General features: G+C 52.2%; 2 protein-coding genes across 4 annotated transcripts; both read right to left on the bottom strand.

Annotated features, from left to right (window-relative positions):
• Positions 1–204: 204 nt before the first annotated feature.
• Kcnj14 (potassium inwardly rectifying channel subfamily J member 14) lies at positions 205–10,735 on the bottom strand. Of its 3 annotated transcripts, none has more exons than XM_005001700.4 (3): positions 10,306–10,735; positions 3,846–4,621; positions 205–2,193 (listed from the first exon to the last, which is right to left on the bottom strand). In XM_005001700.4, the coding sequence occupies exons 2-3, from the start codon at positions 4,566–4,568 to the stop codon at positions 1,597–1,599; spliced, it is 1,320 nt and encodes a 439-aa protein (XP_005001757.1). In that variant the 5' UTR covers positions 4,569–4,621; positions 10,306–10,735; the 3' UTR covers positions 205–1,596.
• A 152-nt stretch (positions 10,736–10,887) lies between these two features.
• Grwd1 (glutamate rich WD repeat containing 1) lies at positions 10,888–15,434 on the bottom strand. The gene is made up of 7 exons (XM_003465535.5): positions 15,149–15,434; positions 14,824–14,941; positions 14,359–14,518; positions 13,044–13,257; positions 12,790–12,932; positions 12,378–12,575; positions 10,888–11,640 (listed from the first exon to the last, which is right to left on the bottom strand). The coding sequence occupies exons 1-7, from the start codon at positions 15,333–15,335 to the stop codon at positions 11,323–11,325; spliced, it is 1,338 nt and encodes a 445-aa protein (XP_003465583.1). The 5' UTR covers positions 15,336–15,434; the 3' UTR covers positions 10,888–11,322.
• Positions 15,435–16,675: the final 1,241 nt, after the last annotated feature.

The following is a 16,675-nucleotide window of genomic DNA, read 5'->3' as shown; positions in this document are numbered from 1 at the left end:
GCAAATGCCCCTGGAGAACTCCAAGTTCCAAAGCTCCTTTTTCACAGATGGGGAAACTGAGGCAAACAGAGGGGAACAATTTGCCCCAAATCAAAGTTGGGACAGTTGGGGCACAGAACAAAGCTTCCTGTATCTTTGAAAAGGACCCCATTCTAATTAGAGTTCAATTTCTAAACTTGCTATAGTAATCAGAGGAAAAAAAGATATTTGTATATATATATATTATATATATATATGATATACATATGTATAATATTTTTAAGAAACAGACACATCACTAGGTGTAGTATTCCAGAACATTCTAGACTCCACCAGCTTTGGGCTTCCCCCTTCCCTTGCACACTAATGAGCCCTGTGACCTACAAGATCTCACCTGAGCCTTCACTTGCTAGGTCAACCCAGAAATGCTACACATCAACACCTGTGTCCCCGTTCTAGAATTGCAGAGCAGTCCATCCAGAGGTGATCAGAACTTCTAGGCTTCAGGAATGGAGAACTCTGGATCCTTGCAGCCGTTGATTCCCTTTGGCATTACAGAACCACGAGTCATTTAGGATCATCAAGATTCTCCACATCATTGGGCAAACTGGAGCCAGCAGTTTGCAGCTGTCTAGAATCACCACACCTCCCTGTGGTCAGGTGCCCAGCATCCTGATTCCTTTGCATGATGGTTCAGAAGCTGCACTTATCCCCTTGGCCAGATGTTCTACAGCCAATGTCAAAAGTTCTTTTAGTTCTTTTTTTCTTTTTTGGTACTGGGAAGCAAACTCATGACCTCACACTTGCCAAGGAGGCACTGTGCCACTGAGCTATACCCTAACCCAGAAGTTCTTTCATGTCAAGAACTTCCGATCTGCCACTTTTGTTCTTTGAAAGCCAGGCCTTGCTGTTTTGTGCATTCTAGAAGTGTAATTCTAGTTTGTGGAATTATCCAGCTCCCAAGATCAACCTGTTTAAAATCAACAGTGTTTGCCCATGTGGTCTATCTCGACTCACCAAATCTTGGGCTTTCTGGAGCCACAAGGTCTTTTCTTGTCATGCAGCCACAATTGTTTGCTTTTGGCCTATCAAGACAGTCTCGAAAACATAAGAGTGTTCCACAAACTTTTCTCTTGGTCTTAAATAATTGGCTTCTCAGTGGCTGACCCACGAAGCCTCCTGAATCTGAGGTCAACCTAGACCTGCAGACTTGATCTTTGTGGCTATCCAGGAACCACTGACTTCCTCCCCCAATGGTTGTCTGTTATCACTGATTTCTGATTCTGCTCAATAATCAGGCCCTGCCATGAGGAGGAATCTAGAACCAGCAGCTCTTGCTTCTTTGGTGCTACAGAATTCTGGATCCCTCAGCTCTGCTAGGATTCAGGAATTGGACTTATAAGTCCAATTGGACTTATAAGCAGAGTCAGGAGGAAGCACAGAAGCAAAGAAATTAAGGTCCAGTATGTCCATGGTGGGTCCACCAGGCCTGGCAGATTTACCCAATGGGGCTGTTGATCTTGGGAAATACCTTCCCCTGTGCTGGAGGAGGCTGATCCCTCCATCCTGCTACCTCTGGGAAGGGGGCAGAAGTAGGAGCAGGGACATCAGTTTGCATCATGGAAGCAGGGACAGAGCCAGGGTTGGTGTGATGACTCGGGGGCTGGCAGCTCCATCTTCTGTCTCTGCCCCGGTCTCCTCTTTAGTCTCCTCTTCCTCATCCTCCTCCTGGCAGCAGCTGAGAGCAAGCTCATTCTCATAACAAAATGCAGCCAGGGAGCCAGGGAAGCTGGACTTGGGGCTGTGGGCATTCTGCTCTGCCCTTTCATCCAGCTCCTTGGCGCTGCAGACAGGTGTTCCTGGGACCTCGTAAGTGCGATGGAAGTGGCGATAGTCCACCTCGTACTGGGAGCCACGTTGGAAGAGGACTGGCTCAAAACGGTGGCCCCAGAGCAGCTCCCCAGGGAGGTAGGATGAGCGACACTGTGTGGTCATGGCCGTGGCCTCAACCATGCCTTCAAGGATAACCACCAGTTCAAAGTCAGCCCGAGCCAGCTCAGCACGTCCCAGCTCATAGAGAGGACTGGCAGAGTCGATCTCATGCACGATGGTGATGGGGGACACGAGGAAGATGCGATCAGTGCCCCCGTCGAAGCCCACGTCCACATCCTGGTGGTCCAGTGGAATGTACTCACCTTCCGGGGTTACACGGGGCTGCAGCAAAAGGCCAGGAGTCAAAGACAGAGACAGGAGTATGGAGATGAAAAGGACAGCGAGGGAGAGAGAAGGAACAGAGATGTGGAGAGAAAAGAAAGCAAAGGCCAGCAGAGATAAAACACAGGGTGAGAACATGAATGGGAAGGGAGGGACGAGAGACCCAGGGATAAAGAGAAGGACAAGGACAGACAGAATTGGGGGACAGAAACCCAGGGAGGTAGGTAGAGAGAAAGACACAGAAGCACAGAGTAAGATCCACATAGAGCCACAGGAGTTAAGACAGTAAGCCAGAGACACAGAAGGTGAGGATGACATCCAGCAGAGGAATTGGAGGAGAGGGATAAAAAAAAATGGCTTTCAGTATGACAGAAGGCTGGTCGTGATGGCACACATCTGTAATCCCAGCACTCAGGAGGTTCAGGCAGGACGACTGCTATGAGTTCAAGGCCAGCGTGGGATACATAGTGAGACCTTGTCTCAAAAAACAAAAAAACAAAATAAACCCAAATCAAAAAATATATAGATAGATGGATGAAGAGAAATGGATAACAAGGGGAGTTAAGATAATCGAGGGTCCACATGCTGGACTCCTTCATGCCTCAGGCTAGCTCTGCAATATCCTCAACCATCACAGCTCCCTGTTCTCCACCCTTCCATGTGCCTATGGGGGTCCATACTCACCTCTTAGGTCACTGACTTTGGAAGAGATAGTGTCCCTCCTGGTTATAAATCCTGGTGTTTCACACTGCCCCGGCAGGTGATTCAGGTGTGGCTGGGCACTGATTCCAACCCCAGCTGCTGAGATTGCTACTTCCTGGCACCACCATCCCTCTACCCTCCTCTTGCCTCAAGTCTCGCCTCAGCCTGGAGCTGGGCTTTTGTGTTTTGTTTTGCAGTACTGGGCATTGAACCCATAGCCTTCACACTTAACTATATCGCCGCGTCTTTTATTTATTTTTATATTTTATTTTATTTTATTTGAAGCAGGCTTTCATTAAGTTCCCTGGGGGAAACTTGAACTTGCAATCCTCCTGCCTTGGCCTCCCAAAGTGCTGCGATTACAGACATGCACTTCCACACTAGAGTTCTTCCACCTGGGTTAGGCAGCTGCTGTCGCGTTTGTTGGGACAGGGATACCAACAATTTGACCCCAAATCTGAGAACACAAGGCACTTGCCTTGGGGCTTCCAAGGAAGCTGCTAGCACAGGGGCTGGTAAGAGTGGGGGCTGTGTTGTCACTGGGAAGTTGCTATTCAGAAGTGCTTTCTAGCTGATGAGATAGTGGGGCACTGAAGTGTCCCCCGCATTTGGCAGGATCCCCGGAGTTCCGGAGAACTGGATCATGCACCTCTGCAGGCACCTGCTTGCAGCCCACCTGGGGCCTACCTCAGAGCTGAAAGCCACTCCTAGTGGCTGCTGGGAATTGAATACTTGAGCCATGGAAAGGCCACACAGTCACTAAATGCCACCACCTCATCGGGGTATCTGTCTGCTCCAAGGCTGGAGTCACTTAGGTTTACACTACCCACAAGACCAGGAAACTCCTTCTGTCTCAAGTGTTGGCCTCAGGAAGAGTAGGCACAGGTCCATCTGGAGGCCACCCTCCCGGGGAACCGTGTACCCACAGGGTCCCTCCCCTCCTGCCGTACCTGCAACAGCTGGGCTCGCACGTGGGCCTCCACCAGGTGACTGCGCCGCAGGTTGCCCACGCGCCACATGAGGCAGAGACGGCGGTCGCGAAGCGCCACCACGGCGTTCTCGCTGAAGACCAGCGTCTCGTTGCGCTTCTTGGGCTTGGCCATCTTGGCCATGACAGCGCCCACGACAAAGGCGTCGAGCACGCAGCCAGCTATACACTGCAGCACCACGGCGGCCACGGCGGCTGGACACTCTTCGGTGACGCTGCGGACGCCGTAGCCGATGGATGTCTGCGTCTCGAGTGCGAAGAGGAAGGCGGCCAGGAAGCTGGCCACGTGCGAGAAGCAGGGCGCGGGCGGCGGCGGCGCGGCCAGGTCGCCGTGCAGGGAGGCGATGAGCCAGAAGGCCAGGCCAAAGAGCAGCCAGGAGGCGAGGAAGGAGCAGGAGAAGAGCAGGCACATCCAGCGCCAGCGCACGTCCACGCACGTGGTGAACAGGTCGCTGAGATATCGAGCGCCCTGGCCGCCCAGGTTGACGAAGCGCACGTTGCAGTGCCCGTCCTTCTTCACGAAGCGCCCGCGCCGCCGCGCCCCCGGGCCCTGCGCCGGCGCCCACCCATTGCGGCACAGCCCGGGACCCGCCGCCTCCTCGTCGTCAGGCCTGCTGTTACCCTCCCGGCTGTTCCCCGACTCCAGGGCGCCGCTCAGGCGGCGCAGGGCCTTGGCCAGGCCCATTGGGCGGGGGGAACCCCCTCCACTCCGCCTAGTAGGGGGCGGGCGCCCCGATCCTGTGGGAAGAGAAAGGGACAGCGAGTCAGGGGCTCCCATGGGTCCCCGGCATGCTGTGCTCCCGGGCAGATGGGTAGGAGTTTGAAGAGTAAGGCAGCCGTGACAGTCCTGGAACCCGTGCAGGGTAGTGGCAGCACCGTGCTGACGAAGCGCCCGCAGATGCTTTCTAGAGTGCTGAGTTTAAGTAACAAGCCAGGTGTGGCGGTGCCCGCTCAGGTGTGGTGTGAGAAGCTGGGGCAGGAGATTCGCAAGTTTGAGCCCAGCAAGTTTGGACACCTAGTAACTTAGCAAGACCTGGCTCAAAATAAAAAGTAAAAGGCCAAAGAAATAACAGCTCAGCTGTTTGATTCCCGGTACCAAGCAAACAAACAAACAAACAAACAAAGGTGAAAAAGATTCAATGTGACCTAACATGATAAAAAAAAAAAAAAAAAAAAAAAAAGATGAAAAAGGCCTTGGGTTCAATTCCCAATAGTGAAAGAGAGAGTGAAAGAAAAGGAGAGATACGGTTTGGACATTTTGAAGCACTTTACATAAATTTACCTATTTGACCCTTAGGACTAGACTTTTGAGGTACACATTATTGCCCCCATTTTACCAAGAGGGAAACTGAGGTCTCGTTTTTTTGTAACTTGCCCAAAATCACAGCTAAGAAAGCTAGGATTTAAATGCTAGCAGACCATGCTGATAATAGCTAGGTTGTAACTGCTTCTCCACAGAGAGGAGCTGGGTCTGAGGGCAGCTGTGGTTCTAAAATCAGATAACACATGTTAGAGCAGACTGGCTCTCTCTTTCCTTCCTTCCTACTGTCAGGATGGAGGGTTAGTGTAAGGGTGGTGCCCGTATATGCATTCACATTGGTGCTTTTTGCCAGGATTAGTAAGCAATCAATAGCCCCCTACCTATGACAGGACTGTTTATTTAGCTAGTAAAATATTCTTGAACCCATTGATCCAACCACTGCCCCCAAATCCTCTAAGTTGTCTTGCACCCCATTTCCTTAGCTCTCCTCTTAGGCATCTCTGGATATTTCCAGAGCCAGCAGGTAAGGGTCAAGACCCAGCACAACAGAAGGTTCCAGGGTCCTTGTTCCAGCCTATCTGATTAGCTCTAGCCCATGCTATACCCATGGCTGGGTACAACCTCTGGTTTGTCTCATGTATCTACTGTTCAAGGTACATGGCTCCCCATGATTTTAAAAGTACAAATAAAAATCTTTACTTTAAAAAAATGGGCTCAGAGAATGTAAGCAACAAAGGAAAAATAGATAAATTGAATTTTGTCAAAACTGAACACTTGCGTGCTTCAAAGGGCACTCTCAAAAAATGCGTAAGTCCACCAGAGGGAAGCAAATACTGGCAAATCGTGTATCTGCTCTCAATATGTAAAGAGCATTTGAGATTCAATACTAAAGACAAATTACCCAGTGTAAAAGTAGGCAAAGGGCCAGAATGGTAGCTCATGCCTGTAATCCCAGCACCCTGGAGGCTGATGGATCACCAGGAGTTTGAGGCCAGCCTGGGCTGCACAGAGAGTGACTCCAAGGCCAACCTGAACTACGTAATGAGACCCCACTATGAAAAAATAAAAACAAAACAAAACAGGGAAAGGGTCTGTATACATATATCGCCAAGGAAGATACAAATAGCCAATATGCATGTAAAAAAGAAGGAAGGAAGGAAGAAAGGAAGAAAGAAAGAAAAAGAAAGAAAGAAAGCACGAATTCACAGGATCAGCCAGAGGGAAACCAAACCCACAATGAGGCTGGGGTTGTATTTCACTGGTAAAGTGTAGCTTAGCCTTTGTGAAGCCCTGGGTTCAATCCCCATTGCCCATCAATAAACTGAACCTTCCCACCCCCATAGCACGACACCCCCACCTAAGATGGGTAAAAGGCAGTCAGCCAGTGTTGGAGAGAGTGTGGAAAGTGGGCCTTTGCCAGGCCACCAGTGGAAAGGGGACAGGGCGCAGCTGCTGTGGAAACCAGCCTGGCAGGTCCCTTAGGGGCCACAGAGTTACCACGTGGCCCAGCAGCTCCACTCCCTAGCTATCTAGTTATCTAAGAGAAATGAGGGCAGAGGTCCACACAAAATCTCGTACAGAAATGCTCACAGCAGTGTAATAGTGAAACACTTAGAAGCAAACCAGGTGTGGTGACACACGCTGAAAACCCAAGCACTTTGGGTGGCTGAGGCTCCCAGGAGGATCATGAGTTAGAGCCCACCCTGGGAAATTTAGCAGCTTAGTGAGATTCTGTCTCAAAATTGAAAAACAAATTTAAAATGTCTGAGGACATAATTCATTGCAAACACCCTGGGTTCAATTTGCCAGTACTGGGGGAGGAGGCACCACCAAAGACTTGTCAACTCGTGGTGAATAGACAGTTACAATGTGATGTATTCCTCCCAAGAATACTGTTTGGCAATAAAAGCAAATGAAGTACTAATTGATGTAACAATATGGGAACAGGGAAAACATTATTTTAAATGAGAAACCAATCATGAAAGGCCACCTATGCTGGCTGTAGTGGCGCACATCTGTATTCCCAGCATTTGGGAGGCTGAGGCAGGAAGATCAATGTGAGTTTGAGTTTAGTGTAGACTGCAAAGTGATTTCAGGGCTCATCTGAATGACATGGCGAAACCCAATCTCAAAACAGATTTTTTAAAAAAATCCTCTATGTATGTTATATTATTCAGTTTGTGGTCAGCCCTCTATATTGGTAGTTTCCCCATCTGCAATTTCAACCAATTTCAGTTTGAATATTTCCTCTGTTCTGAAATGGACACGAAATTTTCTTGGCAGGATTCCTTAAACAATACCATTTATCACTATTTACATAGCATGCACACTGCATTAAGTATTAGAAGTATTAGAAGTAACCTTGAGGGTTTTTTTTTTCCCTTGTAGAACTGAAAACTTTTTTCTTTTGAGGCAGGGGCTTGTTACTAAGCAGCTCAGGCTGGCCTTGAACTCACTTTGCAGGCCAGGTTGGACTCCTGCTTCACGCTCCCAAATATTGGGATTATAGGTGTGTGCCACCATACCTGACCATGGTACTGAGGACTGAACACAGGGCCTCCCACTGAGCTACATCTCCAGCCCTTTTTAATTTTTGAGACAATCTTGCTAAATTGCCCAGACTGAGCTTGGATTTGCAATCCTCCTACTTCAGCTTCCTAGAGTGCTGGGATGACAAGTATGCAGTACCATACCTGGTGATCTCGAGTGATTTTAAGTATAGGAGAAGCTATTGATAGGTTATCGGTAAATGTTACGCCATTTTATGTAAGGGCCATCAGCATCCATGCTAGTCAGTATCTAAAGGACTCCAGAGCCCATGCCCTGCTGGCCCTGAGGGACACCTGTGTCTGAAATGTACAGCACAGGTAAATCCATAAACTAAGAAAGTAGATGGGGCAGGGGTGCAGCTCGGTGGTAGAGCATTTTTCTCCCATGTGTCCAGCTCTGGGTTTGATCCCCAGAGCTGCAGGGGGAAATAAAAGTAGCCCCGGGGCTGGGGACTTAGCTCAGCGGCATAAGCACCTGCCTTGCAAGCAGGCAGTCGTGAGTTCAATCCCCGGTACCGATAAAAGGGAAAAAGACAAAAAAAATTTTTAAAAAAGTAGCCCCGCAGTTGTCTGGGCCTAGGGAAATTGGAGAGGTCAGAGACAGATGGCCAAAGGATATGGGGTTTCTTTTGGAAGTGAGGAACATGTTCTAAAGTTCCTCAGGGTGACATTTGTGCCACCGTAAATATACTAAAAGCTGCTGTCTGCTTGGATGGGATGGCCCGTGAATTCTATTCCATTAAGCTGTCACCAAATACATAGGTGCAGCTTGACCTTCTGATTGGGGCACCCCTTTCTGAACCTCAGTTTCACCAGCTGTAAAATGGAGACATTGCTAAAGTCAAGAGGTGTGCTCCCACCCTAAAGATCCGGGACTGAATCCCAACCGTGTTGCCCAGGATCCCTGGCTACCTGGCCCAGAGCCTCACTTTGCTCCTCTGCGGAATGCGTTACCTGCCTCCCAACCGAAAATGAAGGGGACCAGAAGTCCTTAGCCTTTCATCAGGGCTGAGTGAGAGATGCCTGGACCTACCCCTTCCTGAGGCCTGGGAAGTGGAGGGAATCCTGGCAGCCCCACAGGGCGGAGGGACTGGGCAGGGTCCTGCAGAGCTCATGGTCGTCGTCTACAGCCCCATCCCAACCTTAACCGACACATGCATGGCCACTTCTGGGACTGGGCAGGCCTGGGCTAAGCCCTGGCAGTTATGGCAGTCATAATCTGCAGTACACCAAATTTCCCAAGCCTTTCTCTGTGCTGCGTGCCTACTGGACCAGCACCAGCCATGTGGACACTTGCCAGGCCCACCTGACAAGTGGGTGCTGAGGCTTGGGGCAGTGACTGAGCTGGGCTCTGTTCAACACCGAGTGTCTGTGAGTGCCCATGCCAGGAACTTCCCCCTTAACACCCCTGGAAGTTAGAGATAGCCCTCTTGTAGCCCCTTCCCAGTAAGGGGCTCTCTGGGGGAGGGACTGGCAGGAACGGGCAGGAACTGGCACTGGCATCAGCACCAACCTCCCAGGCCCCTTGCCCCTCACTCCTTCATCCCTCACTTTCTCCATGCAAACCGTTTGCTGCCCCCAGGAAAGCAATGCACTTGTCTCAGGTCTCCAGTCGAGGAGGGGCCCGAGACCTTGCTGCAGCCACGGCTGGTATACTGAGCGCCTGTCCCAGGCCAGGCCCAGGCCAGGCCACCAGACCCCCGGCTCACCTGAGTGCTCAAGGCGACCCCATGTCGGGCAGGAAGCAGGCTGGCTGGGCCCACACAGTGCTGGGGCGCAAGGCTTGTCCCACCCAGAACTCTGCTTCCTCGATCCTGGCTGCCACCGCCTACCCCAGACCTTCGGGAATCTTCACCTCCAGAGGGCCCTGGTTGCAGCCAGCATAGCCCAGGTCACAGGGGAGTGGAGGGGCTGGAGCTCAGGACACCCCCACCCAGTCCCCCACCAGGGCGGGAGGGGAGGGCAAAGGATCCCGAGCTTGAGGTTCCCCCTCCAGCTGACCTGCAAGAGCAGCTTACTGTTTCCATATAAAGGAGCTGTGAGGCTTAAGGTGCTTCCACTTGTGTCAAAGTCACTGTCTAATCTGGGGCCAATAGGCCCCGCCCTTGGCCCCCCTTGGCCCCCTAAATGAACACGCACTCCACTCTCCTATGACCAAGGAAACCCCACTGCCCCCCACTAACCAGCAGGGTCCAGACAGCAGGCTGGGGCATGGATACTGATGGGGAGGCACATGGGGCAGGCTGCAGAGGAAGGAGACTGCAGGATGAGGGGCAGCGAGAAGGGGCCCTAAGAGAAGGGCAGGGCCCAGCAAGGGAACACGGGCCCAAGGTGGGGGCCAAGGGGCAGAAAACGGTAAGGCAGCCAGACTGGGATCAACGAAGCTACTGTCCTAAACAGAGAGGGATGTCCTAAACAGTGAGAGACAGAGAGGAGGATTCCCAACAGATGATGCCAATGAGGAAAGGTAGAAACCAGGGTGGGTGTGAGTGGGGAGTCCTAGATCTGGGGGGAGGCAGGTTTCCCCAGGGCTGGAGCTGGCACGGAGGTAGGCATGGCAGGAGGATGCGAGGGGGGCTGGCTCTCGTGCTAGCCCTCTATGGAGCACATACCTGGAGGGGCGGCCCACCCCCATGCCCTGCACTGGGGGCTCCTCTGCTCCGGCTGTAGGGAGGTCTCTGGGGTGCTGTGATCAGTCCTTGGCCCCTGGGGCTTCAAGCTGGGACAGACCTCTGAGCCCACGGCGGATCAGAGGCTGCGTGCAGAGGGGGTGGGGGGTAGGGCGGCTCCGCCGCAGTAGGGGAGCCAGGGAGGCCGGCCAGGCAGGGCGCTGGGCCCATGCCCAGGAGACTGGAGGAGCCCGGCAGAAAGCAGGTGGGGGGAAGGGAGCTGGGAGTCTTGGGAAGATGGGGACACAGAGTAGCAACAATTCAGGGGACAGAAAGAAATGGCGAGACGATGAATGGAACAGAGATGGGGGCTCCATGGTCACCTTAGTAAGTTGGGGGGCACAGGATAAGCCACACTTGCACTAAGGCAGAGTGAACTCCAGAATAAAACTGAGGTGAGGCAGAGGGCTGAGGGCCAGCCTGCTGCAGCCTGGTGGAGCAGAGACCCATGGGTGCCAGTTCTGTCTGTCCCCTCAGCACTCACACAGTGATGGGCTGGAAGGACCGGGCTGCACACACTCCAGGCCTTGTTCTGGTCCTTTATTACCAGTCAGGAGACCTAGCCTTCCGCTCCAGGAAGGCACTGGGAAACCTCAGTCTTGCTCGGGCTGGCGGGAGAAACCCACCCCAGGAAATGTGGTCCAGCGGTGGCAAAGCCCCCGAGTCCCTGAAGGTAGCTGCTGAATCTGCTGCAGGGCAGAGGTTGAAGGGTCAAGCCAAAAATCAAAGCTGATAAAAGCTGGATACTCAGGTTGTATATGGTCTGCAATGTCCTCTGCCAGGCAGGGGTCTTTGGTGAGAGTGACTGCACAGGGCCATGGGTCAAACCAAGTCCTTTGGGAGAACACGAAGTCTGTAGGGTCCATGGGAACCCCCTCTTTTAGGGGTCCAGTCAGCAGGCCTTAATGTACCCCTTCCGAGGAACCAGCTTCCATGCCAAGTCCACAGTGCAAGGCCACCTTAGACGCTGATGGTGCGGAAGACAGTGAAGCCGGACAAGGCGGTGCTGACCAGGAGGCCGGGGCACTGCGGGTGCCAGTGCAGCTCCTTCAGGTCTGTCTCACCTTGGTGCACAAACAGTAGCTGCTGGGGCAGCTCTGCCAGCCCTGGGTCAGCCTCCGCCTCGCCTACTTCGGGGTCCCGCTCCACTGCCAGGTCCCACTGTGTGATCTGATTGTCTGCTCCTGAGGCTGCAAAGACCCCACTGTCCTGTGGGTGCCACTCAACGGAGGTCACAGGGGCCACATGTTGCTTGAAGGTAGCCACAGGGGAGCCAGACTGTGGGAGAGGGTAGGTATCAGGGGTGCCAAGAGACCCACTTGGGGACCAGCCTCAAGGTTCAAGCAGGGCTTTTCCCCCTAACACCCCGCAAACACAAGCCATGGGAGGACACAGCAAAGGACAGCTGCTGGGAGCTGGGGTTTCACCTGAAAAGCCCTCATCAGCTCCAGGTCACAGAGGCCCGGCCCATGCTGGTGCCCTGGGTCTCCTTTGATAAAGGACAGGGATTCTTGCTGTGCTCGCCTGGCTGTTCTCCCCCACCCTTGCACCCCGGCCAGTATTTAGTCTTCATACTAAGCTTCATCTCATTCCAACTAAAATCTTTTTGAGACAGGGTCTCACTAGGTCACTATGTTGCCCAGGCTGGATTCAAACTTGTCATGCTCCTCTCTCAAGCCTCCCAGCACTGGGGTTACAGGCGCAAGCCCTTTCTGTGCCCGTTTCTTCCCTTGCAATGAGTGAGCTGGTCTCCAGTTCTTAGTGGATGCTCTAAAATCCACTAGAACACAAACTACAGCTCCCCGAAGCCCCAGGCTGTACAGTCAGCTGCACCCTTGCCTCTCGGGTGGCTCCGAGCTTCCCAAGGTGGAGTGAGGGACCCCACGCTGCTCTCACAGCCTTCTCCTGCTGAGCCTCAGGATTGTGGCTGGCTTCTAGTTCCAGGTCTCCCAGACCTGGTTGGACTGAGACAGAAGCAAGCAACCTGCAGATCCCAGTGGCTGCTGAGAAAATACCTTGAACTGTCGCAGGTCCCAGACCTTGAGGACCCCGTCATCCCCACCACTGAGCAGGAAGGGCTCCCGGCGGCTCCAGCTGATGACGTTGACATCACCGTGGTGGGCGGAGGCTGTGGTGAGCATGCAGGCCTTACCAGGGGCTGCCCGGATGTCCCATATGCGAATGGAGGCATCAGCTGAGCAGGAGGCGAATACCTGAGCAAGGCAGAGTGAATCTGAGTGCACAGATGTCCCTACCTTCCACTGAGGACCAGGAGCTGGTGGGAAGCCACTCACTCCTCAGTGTCCCCAGGACTCACACTTGGGCTGGAAACCGAGACTCTGCCAGGCCCTCAGCTCAGAGATCCTCCCTGGAGACCCAGGATTCCAGGTCCCTAGGTGCCTCCCACTGACCCCCTTTATCCCTCACCGTGTCCTCAGTTGGTGACCATTGCAGGTCCTCCACGGAGCATGTGTGGCCCACAAATGGCCGCTGGTCTACATGCCAGGAGCCACCATCTGTAGGCATCCAGAGATGGATGTTCTTCTGACAGTCACCGGTCAGCAGGCGACCTGGGATAGGATTTAAATGACCTCACCTGATCTGGCCACAGCTCGATGCTCACTATGGCTGGCCCATTCCCAGCTACCTCTCCAAACCCTGGGCACACCCCAGGGACTTACCTGGCACCCGAGGGGACCAGTCAAGGGCAAAGCCCTCACCCATGTGGCCCGAAAAGGTGAAGATAGGCTTCATTCGGGCCTGCTCGTCCCGGAGGAAGACCGCCAGGGCCTGGGGGTCATCCACCACCTGCAGGAGCCTCCGCAGTGCATACACTTCCACCTGGCCCTTCTCTGACCACACGGCCACAACAGGCTCCTCACCCAGCCAGGAAACCTGCATGAGAGGTGCTCATGAAACAGAGAGACAGGGGACTCAGGGCAGTTTCTCAGATGCCCAGGGCTGGGACTATAGCTCCCAGAAACCTTGTGTGGTAAAATCACAACCTGCAGGGCCAGCTGCTATCTGGTCGCTCCCACATCAGTCCTACCAGGTAAACTTTATAAATCACCTTAACCCAATGCCCCATGCTACAGTGAAGCAGCCAGTACGGTGGGAGGACAAAACTTCAAGACACCCATGCATGGACACTGCAAGTCCCACCAGCCCTCCTAGGGTGCTGACTCCTGTTTTTCTTGCCCACTGCTGAAGGGTCACAGGGCTCATCTGCATGCCTAAAACTCATGATCCTCCTGAGTGCTAGGATTACAGGTATGTATAACCAAATTCCAGAGCCTATCTTTCTTATGCTCTAAACTTTCTAGTGAGTCTCAATTTCTCTCCAATAAACCTAATTATCTTTATGGTTCTCAACATTGTCTCCTCTTCGACCACTCTCTATCACCTTCTCTCTGCCATTTTGCTCCAGGCATACTAGTTTCCAAGCTTCCCTTGAAATTCTTCGAATATGCCAAGCTCAATCTGTGGCCTTTGCATCTGCATTTTCTTTGCTTGCAAATTTGTTCCCACAGATAGCCTTGGTTTACTCCTTCACTTCGTGTGGGTCTCTGTTCAAAGAAACTGGGCATCTTATGATATACATTTACTCAGCTCCTTCTTAATCCCTCTCCACTAGAGCTTAATCCCTCTTCATGGAGCTAGAAACTGCTTCATTTAATTCACTTAACCTGCAGCTAAATTCTCAAGGCTTAGGACAGTACCCAAGACATACTAATAACAATGTACTGGAAACACAGGACCAGCTATGGGACAAACCTTGCTCTAAGTGTACAACCTGTCATGTTATATGCATGTCTACCTGATCAGAAGATGCTTTGCCTCTGAAGTAAAAAATCCAAAATGAAACTCCTATAGTCCAATAGTTCCCAAGTCGTAATTTAGCAAAAAACTACACCTTACATTACAATCAAAGGCTATTTCAGACACTGTACATTATTTCACTGTATCCTCACAACACTAAGGCTAGGGAGTACTTACCCGAACGCGATTGATGCCACCATAGTGGGGTACCATGGCCAGTTCCAGCTGAGGCTTCCGCTCTTCTTCATCCTCTTCATCTTCTTCCTCCTCTTCATCACTTTCCTCTGAGGGCGGGGCCTTGGTGCCATGTAAATTGTGCATCCGAAGCATCATCAGTCTGGAGAAAGGACTGGGTAAGTTGGGCAGCCAATGCCAAGATGCTTATCAAGAAGGGTGGCTGAGGGGCTGGGAATTTAGCTCAGCGGCATAAGTACCTGCCTTGCAAGCAGGCAGTCGTGAGTTCGATCCCTGGTACCAATAAAAATGAAAAAAAAGACAAAAAAAAAAAAAGAAGGGTGGCTGGAGACCTAGATTCTTGGGTGGGGTGAGGCAGAAGTTTGAATCCCTGGGTCCTCGGTCTTTAGAAAGGAGGTGGAAACAAAAGGTTCAGACTCCTGAACAAGGGAATGCCTTGTGTCTCACCTGTTGCTCTGGGCGCTCTCCGCTTGAGTCCCCGCACACAGGTAAAGTGTAAGAGGAAGCTCTGTCCTGTTGTCTCCCAGGTGATCTCGGACTATATCGAAGCTAAGACACGGAGCGCCTGGGCATGAGGGAAGGGGCTGGGTAGTGAGGATGTGACAGAGCGACGATCTCCATCTCCACCTCCCTCAGAAACCAGCTGTTCCGTAGTGTGACACCACCTCTCTTAGACGCCAGACACCTCTTCTCCTGGGCACCTTTTTAGTTAAAAGCTTAGGACCAGTCCCCTCCTCCCCCAGGACCCAGGAGATCGGACTCTCAAGCCTACCAGTCTGCGCGCGGTGATACAGTACATAGGCCTCCTCGTCCATGACCAGCTCCTCCCCTTCGCGTAGCGGAGGCCCCCGGCCGGGTAAGTAGACCTGAGCCGGGCCCTCGGAATCTGTGTCGCGAGATTCGGTCTCCATGGCCTCTCCAGCAGTACACGTGCGCCGCTGCCCTCTGCGGGCCGCCATCTTCGAACCCTCTTACTGGCGGCGCAGGGTAGGAGCGTCACTTCCGGAGTCCATTTCCCACCTCAGGAGCTCCGCTTTGCTAAGCGGTTACCTTGGAAACCTTCGGTCCACCAATTGGGGAGGGCGGTGCGGGAAGAGAAAGAGAATTAAGGTAATTGAGTCTCGGTCCACGAGAGAAGCCTGAGGCTTCGGAGAAACTGTTGTCCTCATGACCTTGGAGCGACCTTCCACGCAGCATAGGCAAAGGCTCCTGGGAGTTGTAGTTTTACAAGGAAGCCAGGCTCCCCTCCCCCCTAGCATTCCGAACCCTTCTCCATCTTCCTCTTTTGATTCCCAGGGCTATCTTTCCACTTAATTAATTATTCATGTATGCAAACTTGAACACTTACTGGCAGGGTGATTGGATTTCTGCTCCCTTAGGATCTATAAAGCTGTTTTCTTCTCTCCCTGTTATGATGACTCTAATTCATTTCAAAAGGCTTTCGGGTAGACAGTGTGGGTATTATGTGTTAGTCGTTGAATTCACCCTCTAGGGGCAGTCAAGTGCCTAACCAACCGTTCGCATTGCAGCTCTGGTCAGCGAGCACTTAATCAGAAAGTCCACCCTCTGGAGGCAGCGCTTATAAACGGGGCCGCTCTCTTTATTGCCTATTGGCACCAGCGGTTTGGCTAATTGGCGTAATGAAATGTTAGAAATGGATTCTCATTGATAAAATTAATGGCATTCTAGACATGGGGACTGGCCGGGATGTGTTAGACACTGTCCTTGCTAGCATGAACAGAATATTATGAATCAAGCAAGCCATGTGGACTGTAGTCACAGGAAAGCCATAGACACCCTCGACTTGATCCTAAAACGTTTTGTAACAGATCTGAGGACCTTTCTCCCACGCTTTTGGAGTCTCTGTCCCGGTCCCGTGTCAAGTTCCTCTCTTCTCAGGTCTTTCTTCCCGGTCCCTTCTCAAGTCCCATCTCCCTTCAGCCTCTGTTATTTCTTCCTGTGGTACTTTACTCAGTTTCTGTTTCCTTTAGAGGAGTTAAGGGGGTAAGAGACAGACACAGAGCTCAAACTTGGGTTGAGGAGGCATAAAAACATGGTTTATTCCAAACACTGCAATGTGGAATAGAAGAGGGATAAAGAAGGTCGGTGGTGAAGTTTGGGCTCCCAGACCCTCCCCTCCACAACCCATCCCAGGCCCGGCTGGAGATCTGGGAAGAGGAGGCTTTTGTGGATCTGCTGGATCATCACTGAATGGTGACAAATTAGGACTGGATTTGGAGAGGATGTGGTTGGTGGCACCTGGGCTGGTGCTGGTGGTGGGAAAGGTGGGAAGTTTAGG

The sequence above is a fragment of the Cavia porcellus genome, unplaced genomic scaffold (genome assembly GCF_034190915.1).
Source record: "Cavia porcellus strain 051 isolate PalLab524CR breed Dunkin Hartley unplaced genomic scaffold, mCavPor4.1 scaffold_7, whole genome shotgun sequence".
Lineage (NCBI taxonomy): Eukaryota > Metazoa > Chordata > Mammalia > Rodentia > Caviidae > Cavia > Cavia porcellus.
This window is presented reverse-complemented; position numbering and strand designations above follow the sequence as displayed.

Coding starts and splice junctions, on each gene's coding strand:
- Kcnj14 (XM_005001700.4), bottom strand. CDS start 4,568: ATGGGCCTGGCCAAGGCCCTGCGCCGCCTGAGCGGCGCCCTGGAGTCG. Junction 2,194..3,845: donor TGCGAGCCCAGCTGTTGCAG/GTACGGCAGGAG, acceptor CTTTTGCTGCAG/CCCCGTGTAACCCCGGAAGG.
- Grwd1 (XM_003465535.5), bottom strand. CDS start 15,335: ATGGCGGCCCGCAGAGGGCAGCGGCGCACGTGTACTGCTGGAGAGGCC. Junction 14,519..14,823: donor GAGAGCGCCCAGAGCAACAG/GTGAGACACAAG, acceptor TCCTTTCTCCAG/ACTGATGATGCTTCGGATGC. Junction 11,641..12,377: donor GGGACCTGCGACAGTTCAAG/GTATTTTCTCAG, acceptor CCTCTCCCACAG/TCTGGCTCCCCTGTGGCTAC.